General features: G+C 39.2%; 1 protein-coding gene across 2 annotated transcripts in view; it reads right to left on the bottom strand.

Moving 5' to 3' along the window:
- dlg5a (discs, large homolog 5a (Drosophila)) overlaps nt 1–22,475 on the bottom strand; it is a 52,400-nt gene that overhangs the window by 17,247 nt on the left and 12,678 nt on the right. The window contains exons 2-15 of one of the 2 annotated variants that reach the window (XM_053501924.1): nt 13,421–13,489; nt 12,089–12,251; nt 10,956–11,099; nt 9,979–10,162; nt 7,370–7,626; nt 5,984–6,296; nt 5,514–5,744; nt 3,843–4,027; nt 3,575–3,700; nt 2,130–2,262; nt 1,866–1,993; nt 1,584–1,759; nt 1,372–1,475; nt 843–935 (exon numbers count right to left, since the gene is read on the bottom strand). In XM_053501924.1, coding sequence (XP_053357899.1) covers nt 843–935; nt 1,372–1,475; nt 1,584–1,759; nt 1,866–1,993; nt 2,130–2,262; nt 3,575–3,700; nt 3,843–4,027; nt 5,514–5,744; nt 5,984–6,296; nt 7,370–7,626; nt 9,979–10,162; nt 10,956–11,099; nt 12,089–12,251; nt 13,421–13,489 — 2,306 coding nt within the window. The remainder of the gene's footprint in view (nt 1–842; nt 936–1,371; nt 1,476–1,583; nt 1,760–1,865; nt 1,994–2,129; nt 2,263–3,574; nt 3,701–3,842; nt 4,028–5,513; nt 5,745–5,983; nt 6,297–7,369; nt 7,627–9,978; nt 10,163–10,955; nt 11,100–12,088; nt 12,252–13,420; nt 13,490–22,475) is intronic. The other variant, XM_053501926.1, reaches the window with a different exon arrangement.

The raw sequence follows: 22,475 nt of genomic DNA, 5'->3' as shown, positions 1-22,475 counted from the left end.
ATTATTATTACTTTTTGGGGGGGTTTCCAATTTTCTCCCCAATATTAGTCGTGGCTAATTCCTCCCCGTCACTAGGGGGCTCCCACATTAAGGCTACTACTACCACTCAGTCAGGAGGGCGAAGACTATCCCGTGTTTCCTCCGAACAACATGACGTCAGCCGACCGCATCTTTTGGAACTGCTTGCTCACGCACCATTAGGGGCGGAGTAACACACTCGGAGAAGAGTGCTAGCGCAAGCTCACAGACGCCCCTGATTGGCTGTAGAGCCGTGATTAATGTGGGAGCGCAAGTACCTCTCATCCCTCCCCCCTGAGAGAGCTCGGCCAATCAGATCTCTCTGTGCCTCCGGCTGTGAGAGGAAAACAGCATCACCCTGGGTTCGAACCAGTGATCTCTGGATGATAGGGCGAGCGCTTTACCACTGCGCCACTCGGAGGCTCAACACAACATTCTGATAAAATGTTAAAATACACCAAGCACCTGACAGGGTCTGTATAAGCCTGTCTAATTATATGCCATTAACACGTTGGAGCATGTACAAGGAGCGTTCAGGTCAAACCGAAACTTTTGATTGTGCATAATAACCGAACACAGATGTGAGAGTGGCAGCACATTGGGCTATCGTGGTAGATTGGTGGGTTTCCTCCGGGTACTTTCATTTTCTCCCCAAATCCAAAGAAATGCAAGGTAGATCATGTTCCAATTGCACCAAAGTGTGAATTTCCCAGTTTGACTTGAACACCCCTCATATTTTTAAATTACTTAGAGAACATGTCACAAGCTCTAGAACTTCTTCAAATGAGATCATGAGCAGAAACACAGCACTGAGAGTCACGCACCTTCATTAGGGAGAGACTGAGAGAGTCCCTGCAGCCCCTCAGCAGAGCCTCACACTCTGTCACAGATTTGTTATCCAGAGCAATTCCATTTATCTAAAAAGGGAAAAATTTAGGTCAGCATTCATAATAGAAGAGCTAAAAAAAAAGCCTGCTGATGTTTTCTATTTCCATTACATTGTGCATTTACACGATGAGGGAATGGAGACAAAATGATCAGTCTGCAATGAATGGATTTGAGTAAAAAAAAACAACAACGAACATTTAAACCATCACGTTGCGAGAAAATTTGTAAACCTCTCCTGAAATTATTTGGATATCTGTACATAAAATGTAAATATGTTAATTCTTATCACAATCTTTAAAAAACTGTGCAAATGAATGCAAGATTTTTTTTGTACAGTTTTGCATGCATCCTAACTCATCTCAGACTTTTGAGATGACTGAATCCGGGTCAATGTCTCAATCATGGAATTCCCCTCATTCAACAAACATGAGTCATTTTGGTCAAACATGCGATGAGCAGACTTACAGCAATGAGCCGATCCCCAATGTTAAGAGACCCCTCTCTGGCGGCTGGGCTGCCTGCTGCTATAGCCGTCACATACACTCCGCCCTCAAGGCCAATGCCACTGTCTGAAGAGACCATCCACATAGACGGAGTTAGTCAAAAGAACAGAATCAATCACACTCATTTTATTTAGCCAATTGTGTCCAGTGTAGAAAAACTGAGCAAAGCAATACCTTTGTGTCCAATGAGATTAATGTGAACAGGAGTAACTAGTCTCCCCCCTAAAGACTTTCTCCTGCGTACCACCATATTGATCACACCTCCTCCATTGAGCACAGCTTTGATGACTTGCTTCCTGTCTTTGTTAGTGAGATCTATGTCATTTATCTTCAGCAGCCAGTCATTCACTCTGGGGGAAAAAAGAGACACACAGCTGGTTTAGACAAAAGTAACCATGATGGTGAAAAAGTAATATGCAATTATCAAGAAAAAATTCTATATATCTGAAAAAATACCTTAACCTCCCATCTGCAATACTTCCTTTGTCCACCCTGGTAACAAAAATCCCGCAATCTCCTGGTAAATATGGATCATTCACCCCTTCTGCTATATCAAACCCCAGCGCCTTCAAATCCATATCATCCTGCTCAGAGAACAAGAGTTAACAATAAGTGTACGTTGTTTTAACGTGATGAGAATTTAAACACAGACAAAATTAACTATAAAGGAGAATTATAGACATAAGGTCAGAGATTCTGTTGTGTGGTGTTGAGACTCACTCTGTCCTTCTCAAACTCCACAACTTCAGTCTCCCATTCCAACGAGTCTGTATCTATGGCTGAATCGTGTGAGCTGTGGGCCAGCAGTGGGTAGAATGGTGTCTCCTTTTCCTGCTGACACTCCATCTTCTCCCTACAACACAACAACACCCAAACACAACAGCCATCAGCTCAGATCACACAGTGGTGCACACTGCACATGGACAACACAAAAAAGTATGGTGTTGGGAACCTGTACTACTAAACAGTCCTGTTTATTGACCGGATCATACATAAATGATATGAACACTTTATTAGGAAAACCTACTGTATACACATATTCATTCAAACAAATCACTTAAACAGCAAACAATGTCGCAGCAGAGCAACACACAAAATAATGTACAGTAGTTAAGAGCCGTGGCATGGTTGTAGGTGTCAGACAAGCTGAGGATTTCTACTGTACACCTGCTGATCTCATGGGATTTTTAGGCACAACTTGAGAGTTTACTCTGAATGAAGCAAAAAAAAAAAAAAAAAAAGGCATTTATGAAAATAGCAACACCCTGTAGATGAGACAGGTCAATGGAAAATGGCCAGGCTGGTTTAAGCTGACAGAAGAGTTACAGTAACTCATACTCTGTACTGTTGTGATGAAATGAGCAGATGGGCTACAACAGCAAAAGACCAAGGGCACATGGGCACACCACAGGTTGCCATGGGCAAAGGGTCACCAAATAATCAGGCAAAAAAATACTGAAAAAAAGCTGAAAACAAAAGTTGGCACAAAAAGCATGGAGTCAACCTTCCTGTGTCAAAGTCCAGGCTGATGTAATGGTGTGGGGAATGTTTTTTTAGACAGACTTTAGGCCTGTTAATTCCAATCAATCATCACTTGAATGTCCTTTTAAAATGGTTTCATGAACATGACAATGAGTTCAGTGTTTCAATGACCTTCCCAGTTACTGGATCGGAATCTGCTCATGGACAAATTAAACTTTTAAGAGTTGAGAATTTAAAGTTGATCATCAGATTTTTTTTTAAACCTATGTAAGCAGTTACTCAATGAAGTACACAGCAGTACTGACTTGTATGCTACCTTCACTGCATAAAGACGGATTTAGTAAGCAAGCTAATGCAAAATTATCTGTGAAGTTTACATATTAGGTTAGATTAATTAAAAATCTACATTAATTGCAGTTCAAATGTAAAGTGCTGCCTGCCAAACTGTCTTAAGATCACATCTCCAAAAGTAATTTTAGGTCAAATATTTATATATTTAGGCAAAAGCAAAGCCGCAGAAAGTCATTAACAGAAAAAGACTTTGTGTGACCTTGAATATCTGACATACATTAACCAGCCACAAGAGGGCGCTTGAGACAACAGCAGTCGCCAAATAAGGCGCAGTGCTAACCCATTCCAGGAGAGCACATTTCATAGACAGAGATGTAACCCAAAGTGCTCACTTCAGTTCTTTCAGTTCTCTGACAGCATCGTTCTTCTGTTTCCTCATGTCATCCAGGTTGCGCAGGGCATCAGCCAGGTCACTGACTGCACGGTCCCTTTCTCGGCGCAGGTTATCACACAGCGTCCTGCCACACAGGGTATAGAATAATCCTGGGTCATGTAATCCAACTAAATCATTTGTAGTTTGTCAATATTCCATTCATGAGGAAATAATAAAAGGCATGAACTGTTAATGGTTCCACAGTGTTAATAGGACTGTTAGTTCACCGGATGCTTTCTCTCTCTGCCACAATCTTGTCTCTCTCCTGGAAAGCCCAGTCCCTGCGGCACTTCGCCACCTCGGCCTCCTGCACAGCTTCCTTCAGCTCCTGAGACATGGCTTCACATTGCTTCCTCAACACCTCGATTTCTTTATTGGCACGCTCCATGTCCAGAGTGGCTGTGTCTTGTTTCTGTTCACACAAAATTTTGAAAAGGCAGAACATTCATCACTTTGAAGCTATTATTCGTTTCTGTTGCTATAAGGTGTCTCAGGATTGTGCATCCATAAACCCAAGCCTGATGAGATGCACAAATATTATTAATCTAATCAAATCAAGCCGGGTGCTCTGACAGAGCTGAGTAGCAAATGATGACTTGGCCATTTTATGTCTAATAGAAGAAGTGGTTTAAAGTGATTTCTGCAGTAATATGATTGTGTTACACTTGCATGTATACTTTACATTACTTTTGTAAATAAGAGCTAGAGAAGGGAAAAAAAAAGATAGAACTAAGAATGCATCCATAATCACTCACAATCAAAAAGATAGATGCCATGTGAAACAACACGTCAAATACTTGACCTACAAAATTACATTTATACATTACATTTTACATTATTGTTAACACATGAACCAAGTATAAGAAAAAATATAAAGCTCCAAATCTGGAAAGTTGATAACATTTAAAAATACATTTTATTTTGCTATTTAAATTCAGTATTAATATATATATATATATATATATATATATATATATATATATATATATATATATATATATATATATAAATAGAAAACTACTCAGGATGACTTGGGTGCCATAAGCACATGCGCAAGTGTAGTAGCATGGTCATTCAAATTCGGGACATTTGGTACAATTCCCCTGTGACTGCAGTCCAGCACATCAGTGAGGACTAACAGAAGATTCAAATATCACTTCAGAAAGAAAAAAAATGTATGTATGTTTCAAAAAGTTAGATAAATAAATTAGTTAAAAACGTAATTCAGCTTTACAGCCTAAGCTCTAACTTCCAGGTGAAATTACCTAATTTTAGATTTTCAGAATATTTGACAGATGAAGTGGGAAACAGGATGCGCCCACAATGGATCTTAAGAACATGTGTGTCAGTTAATGTACATTTTCTTATTTGCTTTAATTTTCCATGCTTAAGGTTTAATGAACATTTCCCAGTATGTTGATTAATCTAAAACTAATAAGTCTATAAAATATAACTCGTTTAAAAGTAAGAAGTTGTACTTTGTTTATTTCTGATGCTGTGCACAGCCAGGATGAGTTGATGTCACTCCTTAAACAAAATTTACCTCTGTTGAAAAAGAAGCGTTCACTGAATTGTGCAAAACTAGCAACAGCACAATCACCAGTAGCAAATAATATAAATAATGTTTAAGAAATCCTTTCATTTAAAAAACCATTATTCCATTATTTGCTATAGATAGTGCTGTTACTATTCCTAAAAGTCTGTGGACCTTTTTTTAGCATTCCTTGTGTGTTCAGAAAATTGTGGCCAATTTGTCACTTTTTCCAAGTTTGTACTGTTAATAAATGAAAAGGAATTTTATGTCTTATTGTCCCTTAATCGAAAATATGCTGAAACATCACTTTAAAACCTGAGGTAGATACAGGACCATGACTTGTGTGTACGCCCCAAGAGAGTACCTGTCTGGCCTGGTAGTACTCCCGCAGTAGCTGGTCTCTCTGAATAATGGCTTCAGTTCTTTCTTTCCTTGCCACGTCTCGCTCCTCCCGCACTGTTTCGATATCTTTGCATGCCTGACTCAGCTCTTTCTGAGCCTCGGCTTTATCCTTCACTTCATGGCAGTATTTTTCCAGCAGCTCGTTGCGCTCACAGATGGCTCGGTCTCGATCCACCAGTGATGAATTAAGCTCCTACAAAGTACAAGATCATCAGCAAATGCAACATGTCAGGCTGCACTGTTCATCTGACCAATAAAAGTTGTCCTGGTAAGGTCATAACCTAACGCTGCAGGCCACTGCAGTACGAGGGCTTATAATCAAAGTCTAGACAATTACAATGTAATCACACAAGGCAGGAACAGACAGAGCTTATTTCTTTCATTTGCTTTATAACTATTTCTTCTTTGGGACCGACAGACCCAGAACGGTACCTGTCGGAGTGCTTCCAGCTCTTCGCTGGCCACCATCTTCTCTGAGGAGTTGTTTTTGAGGCGGGCTTCGGCTGCTTCCAGTTCTGTTTGCAGCTTGTCCACTTCTTTGATGACCTGGTCCCTTTCACTCATAATCAGCCTGTACTCGTTAAACACAGAGTCTCGCTCTTCCTTGTACTTCTCAGCATCCTTCACTGCTTTTAGCTGAAAGTTCTTGTACCTCGTCATCTCCGACTGCAGCCTCTCCATCTCTCTTTGCAGCTCTTTATTCTGAGCTGTAGCTTTATTCAGCTCCTGCTGTACAGAATCAAACCTGACACAGGACAACCAAAGAGTCGGAGTTAGGAGTGTTTTCTGACCATGTACTCATGTGTAATGCTTAATAAAGTTTATAATTCAGGAGTCCTAGAACACCGAGTACCCTGTACGTTTTGATGTTTTGCTTGCTCTAAAACAACCACTTAGGCACAAAAACGAATGTTAAACAGACAATAAGTTGAATGGAGCAATGATGCTCCAGGAACAGAGTTAGGAAACTGGGCTATAAGTAACTGTTGTAATGGCAATAAATGTCCCAAGGTGCACACAGTGCATTGCAGCTGGTTACTGCAAAAACATTATTTTGTAAATGTCCATACTGATATTTGGCTTTTGGGACGTGTTTTATTATGTTCTTAGCAGAGAACACAAAATAACTACAGCCAACAGAGTAAAACAGGAAAAAGACCCAAAATTGTATTTTTCCAAATAACACAGAGCACCAAACAATATGAAGCCATTAGTACTCCACCTACCTGTATCAATACAGGTTATGGACATAATACTGTGACAGTAAATATTTGTTTAGTGCTGCATTGTGCAGTTTAGTACTTGGCCATCCAACTGGACCAGCCACCCTGTTCCTTCCTCTGTGAATCCATTTAAACAATCTGCTCTGAACGAGAAGAGGTGTGCCCGAGGCTCAAAAACATCATTAGGTAAAGCAAATAAGCCAAGGTTGAGAAACGTTTTCCTTCTCCCATACCAATTCCCCAAGTGAACTGCCAATAAGAAAATTGTCTTCCGGTTAGCCTCAGCATGATAATTTAGCACTTATGCATCAGAATGAAGCCAATAATCTGTATAACAATAATGCAAATTTAAGAACTTTAGCCTGCTATTTTAGAGGCATGAAAGTGTTATTAATTAAAATATTAGTAATTAAGTGTTATTAATTAAGAGATATAGTGCCTGTAAGTTTTTTAGAAACGGTACACTCAATAAAATAAAACGCAACAAGTTGACCAAACCCATGTTACTCCCCCATTTGATGATCGATTTTGGTGGCAGAGATAGGACCATTTTTAAATTCCACCATGTAGTTTAGGTGTCCAGTTTGCGCCTTACCTCCGGATAGAGGCCGAGTACTGTTGTTGGTAGTGCATGGCTGTATCCCTCTGCTTCATCAGTGTGTCAGTATGTTTCTGTAGTCGTCTGCTCTCTTCCTCCACCTGTTCCAGTCGACTCATATCTGTGTTGTGATTGGCTACCTTTTCGCTATATCGCTTGCTCAAGCTGTCATACTCTTTCTTCAACCCCTCCAGCTTATCCATTGCAGTGTCATAGAGTTTTAAAACCTCTGAGGACCCATTCTCCCTAATAACCTACAAAAAAGAAAAAACACCAGACAGTCAATGTTTTATATATATAGGAGAGCAAAAAACAGTTTGCTCAAAAGCCAAAATAAAATACATAATTCAAACACCAGATGGCAACCATGTACTAAAGAACAAGACAGTAGGTCTATTCAATTTTATTTATATTGTGCTTTGAACAATGGCCATTGTCACAAAACAGCTTTTCAGAATCAAAATAGTGAAAGTTGTAAGAAAATATGAATAAATCAAAATAATGAGATTGCCCCTCTACAGCAGCTGTAACACAAATTGATCAATTTCTGTTTTAGGTTTGATAAGAGAGCAAAAAACAATGAATTATTCTCAAAGAAGTCACAATAAGGATGATGTATCAAAACCGAACTTTCACACTAAACTATTAATGCTGTAATTTGCAATTTATAGAAGTATAAAACACATCATCACAGTGTGCCTCAGGTCAACCCTAAAAGGTCACAGAAACTCTGAAATGCTGAACACCAGGTAGTTGGGCTGAGAAGCTGGTTCTTGAAATATTGAGGAACTGTAAGTGTGTCAGTCTCCATTCCCTTCCAGTTTTTTCCAGGCTGCTTTTTTTTCTGTTAGTGGCGTGTGTGTGTGTGTGTGTGTGTGTGTGTGTGTGTGTGTGTGTGTGTGTGTGTGTGTGTGTGGAGTGTTTATTAACACTCTTGGGCAAAGGCATGATGCACATTTGACACATTAAGTGCACTGTCAGTGCAGCTCTCATCACACAAACCACAAAGGCCATGCTCAATGCAGTGGCCCTGCACTCTTCTGCTTGTATAGTCCTGATAATATTATTGCCTCACTGCTGAGAATAAAAAAACCCTCTGCAGAAGACACTGGGGAATAAGCCAACTTCCCATTAAAACATTTCCACAGTTTTAATCTGCAAGTAAATCCAATATTCAATCAGCAAAATGGGGGGAGGGGGGGGCGGAGTCATGACAGGATGTCAATATGAGTGGTGCAGGAAGACGTGCCCGTGTTTACACAGTTACATCTCATCAAATGATCTCCAAGATTAACAGCTTATGACTGGCACCATTCAAGGTCAGATGAAAAGAGATATGGTGCTTAGCATGCTGTATTAATTTAGGGACCGGATATACATCCCTGCATGATTTTTAAATGCTCACATGCCATTTGGTCTAACATTTGCTAGTTACCTTGCAGAGACAAACAGATGACAAACTAATTACAATCCCTGACTCTACCAAAGGCTTTTAAAAAAAAGTTGTCTCTTGTTGATTATTATTTTAATGAAACTAATACACCATAGATTCAGAAAATCCCACGCTGAGAATAGTTGAGAATGTGAAAATTAACATATAAAGCACAATAAAGGAGAGGCTTTTCAACAGCACACAATGACAACAGATACATTCTAAGCATGATGATGATGATGAGCTTAATTGTGGTGTGTTTACTGGAGCTGGCACTGATCCAATCCTGAGAACAAGTATCAGGCCAATACCCGTAATAAACTCGTCAAATGAAACGTCAGAGAGAACATTCCAGATATTTGATCCTGAAACAAATAGCAATGTTTACATATACTGACACTTATTATATTTACAGTTTAAGTGAATTTTTTTTTTTAATCTGTTTTAAGTTTCAGCTGTACTAGGATCCGTGCCAGCATCATTATCCAAAAAGAAAACCTGGTACCGTGCCATCTCAAATGTTTACATTAGAAACAGAAAGCCTTATCGAACACAACCCATACTTCATACCCACTAATGACACTAGATGAAATGAAGTGTAATTCCACAGAGGCTTCTTCCTGCTAGTGCCCTATACGTACTTTCCAGCAACACCTTTCAAATCATTATGTGTTACACCATGTTTAAAACGCCTACTGTATATAGATAAAGAGCTTTCTCTGTAGCACTTTCTTTTTTTAGGGGGCGCTACTACTACCACTCAGTCGGAAGGGCCGAAGACTATCACATGTTTCCTCCAAACCACGTGCCGCCAGCCAACCGCATCATTTCGAACTGCTCGCTCACACACCGTTGGGGTCGGCGTAACACACTCGGAGGGCAGCGCTATCCGCTCCTTCCGCTTGCTTGAGCTTACAAACGCCCCTGATTGGCTGTAGAACCGTGATCAATGTGGGAGCACTAAGTACCTCTCATCCCTCCCCTTTGAGAGAGCTCGGCCAATCAGCTCTCTCTAGACCTCCGGCTGCGAGAGATTACAGCATCACCCGGGGATCGTGACAGCGACTTCCGGAAGATAGGGCAAGCACTTTACCACTGCGCCATTCGGAGGCGCTGCACTTTCTAATCAGCATTAAATTATCCTCAATGTGCTGGATATCTGTTAGAGACATACCTGTTGTTGCTGAAGTCTCATGTCAGCCACCTCTTTCTGGTCCTCCGAGTGCAGTCTCTTGAGCTCCTCACAGCTCTGTTTCAAATGGTTGTGCTCTCTTACTAACTGAGCATTATCTCTTCTCATCACCTCCATCTCCTCCTTTAGCTGAGACTGGTCACTTAGGAGACGACTGTGCAGCATGCTGAAACATAATTCGGTTCATCCGTTAGGAATCCTGATGTAAACTGCTCAGGAGGACAAGAGGCATTTAATCAGGTTGACCTAGCACTTTAACTTGTATTTTAAATATGACAACAATGCACCAAATGTATCAGGATGGCCTCATGTAAGATAGGAGTTCATTGGGCAATACAGGACGAGACCCCACAGGAACCTGCATTGTCCTGTGTGTCTTTATCGAGATCTATAGTATGATACACACATAACCAGTAGAAATACTAAAAACGGACAAAACAGAAACAACCACCAGCAATTTTCCTGGCCAAAGGTGATTAATTATAATTTAATCGCTGTACATAACCTGACACTCCTCATTTTTCTCCCTGTAGACACACAAAGACACATCCCAATCAAGCAAAGATGCCGGCGTGCGGCCACGTGCCCTTACATGACTACATAAAACCCAGAATTACTCTAGCTGGCACATCTGTGCATGTCTGGATTCGTGCAGAGGCGCAGATTAATACAGAAAGATTAGTCATGAACTAACCCCTTAAATAAAACTACTTAAAGCAAACATCATTTGAAACGCCACCCTAAAATAGTTAAGTACATTAATAGGATACATCCTGTGTCTTCAGGCATGCAACAGAGCCACATGACGACACTTACTAATTAAACTCCCTGTTAGAAGCGTGGGTGGTTGTTAGCAGTGGCAGCATCCGTCCTTGCCACAGCTGTGGAGAAAAACTCCACACACCCATGTAAAGCTGAGTCCTACAGTACAGCGGTAGAAAATACCAGAAAACACTCACTGGTAGAAGTCTGCCTCCTTCACTGCCTCCTCGCATCTCTTAAGGGTCTTGGTATGCTGGTTCTGTAGAGACTGTAGGTCTGCCATGGCCTTCATGCACTGGGTCTTGAGCCGCTCATAGTCGTGACTGGCTTTGGAATTTGGCCTTTCGGAAACAAAAGAAATATATCAGGGCTGTCTCACTTTTTCAGATTCTCTGTTAATACAGATAAAGGACAGACTTAACAGTGCTGCGAGACATGGCATCACAGAGAGAGAATGCACCAGTAGAATGGAAGAAACTAAATTTGTTGGGATTATAATAAGTGTGAATGTTATTCATGTTTAATTTGCTAAAACGCTGGAATGCTAAGTCATATCCTTGACAATAAGCTGCAAAAAGATCTCCCAAAGATTTCTAAATCCAGTTCGCACAAGTGATATCAGATCGGTAATTTTCATAAAGTGACAGTGGCACGAAACAAAGCAAAAGCACAACATTTAAACTGAGATTACTCAATTCTATAAAAAGAAATTAATAAAATGTCACATCGATAAGACGTATTTGTTTCTTCAGTACTTAGCCCATTTGTAAAAAAATAAAATAATACTAAAATAAATAAATAAATCCCCTTCCCAACTATGTTTGACTGATGGCACTTCGCTGGTAAGTCGCTCTGCGAAATGCCTAAATGTAAACGCAAATAACTATTGGCTAAAATTATTCCTCAGACTAATCCTACAATAAATATCTTTCAATATTTCACCTTCCAATTTACAGCTTTAACTTCAGTAAGTTCCCATTTACTCACTAAAATGCAGAAAGAAAAAAAAATTAACTACAGATTCATCTTATTCTGTCATAAGCTGGCTACAAAAAAAGACAAAGAAAAGCTTGTAAAGAAGAAGCTGAGATCATTGCTTCTGATGAGCGCCAATAAAGCTTGAGCAAAGCCTAGCACATAAGACATTAATCAAATATAACCGACTACCGTTCCTCATCGACGTGCTGGACAGTGCCAAACACAATAAACAGCAAACATGATCACTACATGCCAACGAGAGATAACCTGTGTGTGTTAGAAGTGACTCTGACATGCTAGTGTGACAGTAGTGTTAGACAGCTTAGATCCTGAGCAGGAGAGTGAGAGGCACCTGCAATCATCGAAGTTAGTGCCGGGCGAGGCGAGTGCGAGTCGCTTGCGAAGTTCATCTCGTTCCCTGGTCACCTGTTTCAGCTGGGACAGGACAGCTTCTACGTTCTCACTGGCCGGACGGTTGTCATTGAGCGCAGGTGGAGGCGAGGAGGCTTTGGAACCTGCAACATTTAGCACGTCACCGGCGCAAAGACACCTTCACCGAGCAATAACACCAGGATACACGGGTGGAAAAATTCCAAACCCCCCCTTCTCAGGGCTTCAAAGCGGTTTCTGGAGAACCCCAGAACTTAACACATTCAGTGGATTTCAGTACATAAAAAGCTTCATAATTAGTGATGTGAAAAAAGAAGCAGTCTTAATAACCGTTCTTAAAATGGAAGGAAATAATAAACGTTCCCTAGATTAAGAAGATGATGAACAATTGATATCAAAAACAAACCACCAAGTTCATGTTAATTCAGGTTAATTTACTTTCACAAGCTAACTTTTGGCCAAACATAGGTAAGACAGCAACCATTCTCAACACTTTATGTAAATCATGACCTTAAAAAGAAAGCGCACATTCCTCGTCAATCGTCTGGTCTTTGCCATGACAATCAGCACCAAATATTTAGAGAAGCATTTCAGATTCGTGATCCTAATCTGTGCGTACGATAAAGGTAGAGGACGAAGCACATCATTTGATAAGAACAATTTTAGCCTCTTTCCTGAAAGCTTTTAAATTGCTGTCTGCTCTGTGAACTGACTTTGTTTTTGATTTTGTTGAATGTCCTACAGAAGATTTATCTGACAGGAATGGCCACATTTGCTTCCTGCTTACACTTAGGTGTGTCTTCTTTTCAGGAGCGCTGAAAAGGCTTTGGGTTTCTGACACAAGCAAAGTACAGCTGTCGTCAGAGTCTGAAAGAATCACACGGCAGGGTTTTGTTTTCTTCTTTTATCTCATCACTCAGCTTCAGACAGCCCATATAGCCAAAGACCACTGTAGATTTCTCTGGCAGGACTTTTAAACCTTAAGGTTTTGTGCTGACTCATTTAGACAAAAGACAACCACAGAACAGCAGTGAGTTTGCATATTTTCTTCCTCTGGCACTGAACCAGGTACACTTTGCTCTGCTTCACACAACACACTACAGCCTGGCGATCACAACATTCATTAGCACTCACTCTTCACCCTGGCATGAACACATTGGTGGTTTGGAGCTGATAAATTTATTATTTTTTTTTAAATGCCTGAGACACAAACACTGACACACATGCAGACACATAGACAAGGTGCGCGGCTGTGCAAATAGTTGAAAAGGCCAGTGATGGGCCTCCAACATACCAACACTGCTGAGGGACGAACTGCTCTCTGAATCTGATGGCATCGTGGACAGGACACTGTAGGTCGATCCTGAACAGGAGAGGAGACAGGGGCAATAGGATTAACAATACATCACCATCATTTAATCAAGCACAAAACACTTTAACCAGAGGAGCCGTTTTTCATAATCTTCTCAATAACTAGAAATAGATCACTAGAGGTTAGGCAAAGTGTAATTTTCAAAGAACAAGAACAGAATTATACTCAACGCTACAAAGATAAATAGAGGATATTTTAAGGTAGGCAGACTAAGCCAACAGCAAGAGTGCAAACTATTTAGCACAATGCTTAATCAAATTTCCAAATTAAACTTGTTTTTTTCCGTTAGCTTAAATAGGTAATTAAATTGGGTTTATGTAACTTTTTAATCAAAATATAATTAAATGTGTATTACGGTGTCATTGTTTTCTTTTTTATTAACTCTGCAGGCAAGAGAATCCCAGAGGCAGCATCAAACTGTGTTTTACATCAACAAAATGGTGCTTCTAAAGTACAGCTATATATAGTCTGTACTTCACAGGCACTAATGCCCACTCTCAGCTTTGGCTGTTTTTACCTTCCGCCTTACATTTTACAATAGTTAGCTTAGACCGAGTAATCTGATTGGATGAGAGATAATGGGATGTTAAACTATTTGCATCACACCACGTCCCACCGTGATCTACAATCGATAATTAAACTAACTTTCGGTCGCAGCATGGGTGAACAGACTGTTCTGTCTGTAAGAAACACGGTACTGAAGAGAGAGTAGTTACCTGCCAAAATGCACATAAAAAAAAAATTGTCATGGATGATCAGCTCAGACTTAACCCCGGAAGCCGAAGGTTAACGGAACTTATCAGCTAAAGCAGAATCAGTGAAAGATGAAGAGAAACGTATGAGATTTACAGGATTTCCATCACCTTCACGGTTTATTACCCCCCGCTGGTAAGAAGCTTAAACCAACTGTACTTGAATGTAACTTGGTTAAGCAAAATAACTTTAAATAAAGAAACAAATCATATTCTGTTGATAATAAACAGTGTTGGTGGAACTTAAGTATAAAAGCAATATCACACTCAAGGTCATGCTGTTGTGCTAAATAAAAGCATGAGTATTAGCTGGACCATCGTGGCTACGATCACATCACAGCCGTTCTTATAACCAGCACAACAGTATGACCAGTCCTGTGATATTGTTTAATTAAGAAACTGCGCTCGTCATTTTCACTTAAATACACAAAAAAAAATCACTTAAACCTTTTCTAATTTCTCAGGTGGTGCTGGCTTTTATGTAATTAATGGAAAAGTAACTTAGAAAGGAAAAACATACTAAGTGCGCTCTTAATGAACTGACGGATTAATTCATAAACCGTTTGTAAATCCAAAATATTTGGTTTGAAAGTTCATGCAAACAACATGTGCGGAAAATCGTTGCATGCTGCTCTGTGCTCCTGTGTGTGTGTGTAAGTTTAGGCATGATACAACTAATTAATGTAAACTGGTAAAAAAATTATAAACAGGTACAGCTACAATGCTTAAACATATATATATATATATATATATACATTTATAAGAATACATTGCTGATTATATAATTAACATTAAATAAGCAATTTAAATTGTCGCCTTGAACCTCCAGGTTCCGGGTTCGATTTCCACCTTGGGGCCTGTGTGCATGGAATTTACATGTTCTCCCTGTGATTGGTGGGTTTCCTCCCACAGTCTAAAGACACACAGATTAAACTAATTGGCGTTCCCAAATTGCCCGTAGTGTGTGAATGTGTGTGTGTGTGCCCTGCGATGGATTGGCACCTTGTCCAGGGTGAACCCCACCTTGTGGCCCAAGTCTCCTGTGATCGACTCCAGGCCCCTACAATCCCGTATACAGAATTAAGTGATATAGACGATGAGTGAGTTATGATTGCATTATAATCATTTTATTTTCATAGACTTGATTTTATTTCAACAGGGCACATCAGAGTCCAAACCTGAGCAAATAAAGCAAACACGGATCCAAACACTGCCTTATATGAGGCTTGTACAGTGGCCACTATGCACAACATTAATTTTCAGATACTTTTAGGCCAGTTATTTTGGTCTGCACCTGAGAGTGACTGCCATGTTCTCACCTGCACACAAACACTACAAGAGGAAAACACAAAAGGAGTAGAATCAAACAGACTAAAACCATTATAACTTTTAGACTTTAAAATGTCTGGAGTTGACTGATTTAAATAAAAAACACGTAGAGTAAAATTTTCCTTCTATTAATTCTCAATTAGTCAAATTTCTTTACAGCTTATTACTATATTTAAAATGTACAATTCTTTCATTTATGGCAGTCATAAATATTTAGGAATATATATGTTGGCTGTTGGAAATTATTAGCCACAGATTTTCATAAAAAAAATTTAAAAAGAAGGGCAAATTCAAAAAGCAAAAAAGCTTAAACTACATATGTACGATGCAGAACTAATACAATGATGGACACCTGGGGGTGAGCTCTGCCACCTGCTCATTATTCTGCACCCAACCTCTCTGAACTGTAAATAACAAAACTGTAACTTGGTTATCTTTATGTAAACCAACTGAGACCGACACTGTTTTAAGAAACACATTCACACATCCATCTAAGCAAATGACTTTGGTTGTCAATTGTTCTGAAAAACAAATTCATCCTGCTTCCAGATTTAGTGTTTCTAAAAGGCAGCACACTTTGACCTTGAGTTTAAAACATGTTCAGATTATTATTAAGCTTGTGTCATTCAAACGAATATTAAAACAAGGAACAGACATTCAGTTGCTGATTATTACAGGCCCTCCATTTCAAGACCTTTTATCCTCTCCCTTTTCGTGAACAGTGGCGACAAGATCAGGTCTCATTATCGGTTCACACAGAGAGGCTTCAGCAGAGCCGAGCTCGTCTCGTTCACTTACACCCTCATCGCCTCAGGAGATGTCAGCACTTGGCTTTCACACAGACATCGGATGATGAGAGAGAAACGCACAGATGTGCAAATCGAGCTTTGATTTAGCCTTGAGAGTATACTTCAGAAACTGCAGCAAGGTTTTAAAGAGGGAGTGTTCGGCAGGATTTCAGAGTGTAAAGCCTGCTGGTCTATTAGCTTCTCAATGTAAGGGTGTAGCCTAGTAATTACAGATGTAGGCCTGCTTAAAAGAAAACACGTAGAAGTGAAATGAAACACTATTTGGATGGATAAATGTGTATTAATTGAGTGCATACGAGTATTTAATCACATTTATTTGGGGATTTTTTTAAAGGGATGTAACGACCCAGCAATTTGGAGTGATGCTCTGCTTTAAAAGCAGGTCTGAAGTTAATCAACACAACGATAATAGATCACTAATTATTGAAAAAAGGACAAACAGCTGGTCCAGGTTTTCCAACACAGAGCTTTTATCTGGGCAAGCTGCCCAAGTATATTAACGAAATACAAATATATTTTTCCAAATATCTCTCATTATTATAGCTTTTTAATCTGTCTGAAAGAATTATGTGATCTGCGATCAATGAATTACACGACAACCGTCCCTCACTCCTTAGCTCCGGGACCTGTTTGTTGTGCTATTGCAAGAAGAGGTTACTGACCATCACACATGCTCCAAGAGATAAACTCAAATTCGCACAAAGGCTACAAAGTGAGAAGAATGAGTTCTCTAGTGAAATTTACAAGCACAGACCAGCTAGTGATGCATGATCTTCACAATTAAACTGGTTAATCAAAATTATTGTTTCAATGCGATTTTCTAAATATTCTAATCAAAATTGTGTAAGTTCACGTATTTACCTTTTTTTTTTTTTTTTTTTTAAGTCAAACAACTTTAAACCAATAAAGAGAAATTTGAGATAAACAAGATAAGCACTGCAGCAATTCCCTAAAGACTCGTAGCAAAAAGTTCAAATATCACTTCAGAATGATGTCGTGACGATTGTACGTTTTATAATTTAGAATGTAATGCATAATTATATTTTACATAAACTTATCCAGCAGAATTTTAAATAATTCTGAAGTGATATTTGAACTTTTGGCTACGAGTCTTTAGGGAATTGCTGCAGTGTTTATCTTTCTATAGCCTGGCCATCACATTAATGCAGGTGTTGGTTTACATTGAGCAAGTAGCTTATTAGTAGCTAATTTTAAAGTAGATTATTAAATATGGCACATAACTGTTCGAAACATTGCTTATACTCAGCATTTTGATTTTACTTATGGTGCAGGTTAAACTTCAGGCAGATATTCAAGTACTGCAGAAGCTGCATAAATTTATCTTTAAAAGTCTAGTTTTTATGGTCTACGGTGGTTTGCAAAAGTATCCCCCCCCCCCTTGAACTTTTCCACATTTTGTCTCATTACAGCCACAAACATGAATCAATTTCATTGGAATTCCACGTGAAAGACCAATACAAAGTGGTGTACACGTGAGAAGTGGAACAAAAATCATACATGATTCCAAACATTTTTCACAAATAAATAACTAATTATTCAGCCCCCTTTGGTGCTAATGACTAAATAGAGTGCACCTGTGTGTAATCTAATGTCAGTACAAATACAGCTGCTCTGTGACGGCCTCAGAGGTTGTCTAAGAGAATATTGGGAGCAACAACACCATGAAGTCCAAAGAACACACCAGACAGGTCAGGGATAAAGTTATTGAGAAATTTAAAGCAGGCTACAAAAAAAATTCCCAAGCTTTGAACATCCCACGGAGCAGTGTTCAAGCGATCATTCAGAAATGGAAGGAGTATGGCGCAACTGTAAACCTACCAAGACAAGGCCGTCCACCTAAACTCACAGGCCGAACAAGGAGAGCGCTGATCAGAAATGCAGCCAAGAGGCCTATGGTGACTCTGCACGAGCTGCAGAGATCTACAGCTCAGGTGGGGGAATCTGTCCATAGGACAACTATTAGTCGTGTACTGCACAAAGTTGGCCTTTATGGAAGAGCGGCAAGAAGAAAGCCATTGTTAACAGAAAACCATACGAAGTCCTGTTTGCAGCACTCATAGAAGGTGCTCTGGTCAGATGAGACCAAAATTGAACTTTTTGGCCAAAATGCAAAACGCTGTGTGTGGCGGAAAACTAACACTGCACATCACTTTGAACACACCATCCTCACTATCAAATATGGTGGTGGCAGCATCATGCTCTGGGGGTGCTTCTCCTTAACAGGGACAGGGAAGCTGGTCAGAGTTGATGGGAAGATGGATGGAGCCAAATACAGCAATCTTGGAAGAAAACCTGTTGGAGTCTGCAAAAGACTTGAGACTGGGGCGGAGGGTCACCTTCCAGCAGGACAACGACCCTAAACATAAAGGCAGGGCAACAATGGAATGGTTTAAAACAAAACATATTCATGTGTTAGAATGGCCCAGTCAAAGTCCAGATCTAAATCCAATTGAGAGTCTGTGGCAAGATCTGAAAACTGCTGTTCACAAACACTGTCCATCTAATCCAGTGGTTCTCAAACATTTTCTGTCATTCCCCACTTAAGGCGGTGGGCTAATTTTCAAGCCCCACTTGTCAACAAAATGATAACGAAAACAGCCAAGTTTACTATTTATTGAACTATCAATTTCTAAACAAATAAGATCAAATAACGGCATGTTCAAAACAGATAGAATACATGTGCAATTGTTATAACAGGCTTACTTTGTCACTTATCTAGAGCTTTCTTTCAAAGAAGTCGAGTGGCTTATTAACTTGACTGGGGTGTGTTGTCTCTAAGTGTCTTCCTAATTTGTTGGGTCTCATGCTGTCTGCTGCCAGCGGTTTAAGACACAAAACACACATGGGTCTCTCCTCTGCCCCACCACCCCCACCATGAATCCAAGCGCAACATAGGATTTATCATGTTTTCCTTTCGGCTGGCTTTTTAGTTGATTAGGCTAATAGTGCTGAATCAACTGCTTTTTTGAGGTCCATGTAACAAATGTATCCATAGACGTTATTATGCTCACTACACACTGTACGCTACTGAACCGGTGTTATGCTCTAAAATGCCCCCCTGCCACAGATCCCCCCCACATAAACTTTTTCAAATAATATATTAGAACATTAATTCATAGGTTTGTGTTTTACAAATTACAACAAACGAATTTAATTATAAAATAAGCAATATAAAAAATGTTGTATAGGGGAAAAATACATAAATTATATATTTTTTTATGTATATTTTATATTGCTTATTTTATAATAAAAATCATTTCCTGTAATTTTTCACCACAACAATATTTATTTAGTGTAATTTGTGATAAATAATTTGTTATTTGTACATTGACAAACCCCTGCAAAATAAATGTGCCATATAATAATCATTTTTGGGGATTTGTATTAATCGTCTTGACGGCTGTCACGTGCCTAGGGTTAATTATAATAGTAATAATATATTTGATAATTAACCTTTGAATGTATGTCGTAATATAATATTGTTTTATATTGTATAATTTGATAAAGATTATGTAGGGGGGCAATCCGTGGCGGGGGGAATTTTAGCGCAAAACACCTGTTTGTGTCCGCGGTAAAGTTAGTTTGATATTCGCATCTCCGAATTCAATAGCTGCGTAAATAAACCCGCAAATAAGATACCCACATATATTTCCTCTCTACATTGTGTTTAAGCTACACCCTAAATTATACATGTTTAAAAGCATAAACACCATTATTCTCTACAGCGCAACGAAATTATTTAGGGATCATCGCAAAATGCCGCACACCAACAAAAAGCGTAGAGCGATATTGATCTTCCCTTCTGTTCAGCGCCTGAAGGATCAAAAAGCAACTTTGTTGCCACACTGGAAACTAGAAATGCCAGACTAGTACTGCCTAATAAAATATTAATTTGTAACAAAAATACAGAAACATCAGCGTACACATTAAAATAAATGAAATGACATATATAATACCTAATGTTTCCTTATATATTGTTCCTCTGGAATTAACATGCCGACGTTAAACCGACATTGTTGCACTATATGGTTCCACTTTTTCTCTGATGTTATTTTAATTTACTTGTATTAACGATCCATTTCTTTGTGTGTCATTATTTAGTTTCGAGTGTCCGATAAAGAAAATAAAGATTAAATAAATCAATAAAGAAAAGCATGAATTACAATAGGTACTTTCCTATTATTTTCCACTAATTCCCTCTCGTTCATTGCGCCCCACCGGTCATGTCTGTATTCCCCACTAGTGGGGCACGCCCCACACTTTGAGAACCACTGATCTAATCTGACTGAGCTGGAGCTGTTTTGCAAAGAAGAATGGGCAAGGATTTCAGTCTCTAGATGTGCAAAGCTGGTAGAGACATACCCTAAAAGACTGGCAGCTGTAATTACAGCAAAAGGTGGTTCTACAAAGTATTGACTCAGGGGGCTGAATAATTATGCACACCCCACTTTTCAGTTATTTATTTGTAAAAAAATGTTTGGAATCATGTATGATTTTTGTTCCACTTCTCACATGTACACCACTTTGTATTGGTCTTTCATGTGGAATTCCAATGAAATTGATTCATGTTTGTGGCTGTAATGTGACAAAATGTGGAAAAGTTCATGGGAGCCTAATACTTTTGCAAGTACTCTAAGCATCCCCTTAAGGATTTTTGTGACATTATAGTCGTTTCTGTGTCTTCTGCAATATTTGGAATATACACGGTTAACTATCATGTTGATTAGATCTGCTGAGTGACGTGTATAGTCAACCCCACCTCTAAAGGAAAAAGTGCTAAATTAGTTTTAAAAATAAATAACAAAAAAAATACACCAGATGTGGTGATGTAATCTGGAACATAACTGCTCTTAACTTCACTTCGCAGATTTGGTGGAATCGTTGCATCATTTGGTATGAAAGCCTATAGATGTCAAAGTGCATCATTTCGTATGGAAGCCTCAGGTTTACACAACTAAGAATTACAATGTCTAAATTGCAAATCTGAATGTAACCATCCATTACCCTGTATCAGTTAGTCTCTGTGCTCAATAACCTTACTGGGGTTGAGGAGCTTGTGTTTTGCTCAAGGCTCAGGTAATCAAAAATAACAGCAACCAGACAGAGACTTTTATTGGATTTCTGACAGCAATAATCCCAAAATTTAGATTAATGAATGGGTTGCTCCATTCACACAGGGCGCTGTGCCTCCTGCCAAGGTGTGAACAATTTAGAGCACACCACCTGTAGGATTATAGAGGAACGGCAACATTTTGCATCTCAAATGCAATATTCAAAATAATAATAATAATAAAGATTTGGGCTCAGCATGCGACACTCCCATCTTTAATTATTATAGCATAATATAATGGCTGATTATTTTAATACATTATCCATAATCTTACGCAACACGTGAATATTAAGTGCTTCAACAGACCGCTGTTTTTAAATAAGACACGAAAACTAAAGTGGTGACCAGAATCGGTAGGTTTTCTACTTGATGAACCATGACCAGGCTTACATAAAACTGTTTCCAAGCCGATCGCAGAGAGTCAGAATCAGCCATTGCTGCATCTGTAACCCGAACCTAACCACAATTTGTACTGCATACATTTCTTTACTGGCTCATACTTTTTCTAACTACATGTCGATATAACAATAGCGTTAATAGTTGGAAGAAGATCTTACCTGCTTTTCAAGCTCTGATTTGTTCGACTGCACATTTCAAAACAAATGAAAAAATTTGCTGGCTGTACTGTTTACTGAAAGTGAAGCTAAATTCTTTCAATTTGCTTGTGTGCATGTGAGGTGAATAAATTTCAGCTTGCAAAATTGACTTCAAAGCTCTGGAGTTAACTCCTGGTCTGGATAAAACTAGTTAATGGAGTCAGCAAATTGACTTACAGCATCTCTGCTGCGAGTGGAAAGCTGGATGGCAACATGACACACACCATACATTAACAATATGCATTGTGTACCTAACAAATATGACCATCGCTTCTAAATTAGTTTAACTACTTTAAAAAAATTCATACAAACACTTTTGCCATGTCAGTGTGTGGAGTCAGTGTACACCAGAGCTTCAGA

This window comes from Clarias gariepinus, chromosome 8, assembly GCF_024256425.1.
Source record: "Clarias gariepinus isolate MV-2021 ecotype Netherlands chromosome 8, CGAR_prim_01v2, whole genome shotgun sequence".
NCBI classification, from domain to species: Eukaryota; Metazoa; Chordata; class Actinopteri; order Siluriformes; family Clariidae; genus Clarias; species Clarias gariepinus.
The sequence above is the reverse complement of the archived record's forward strand: the minus strand, read 5'-3'. Positions and strand labels throughout refer to the sequence as shown.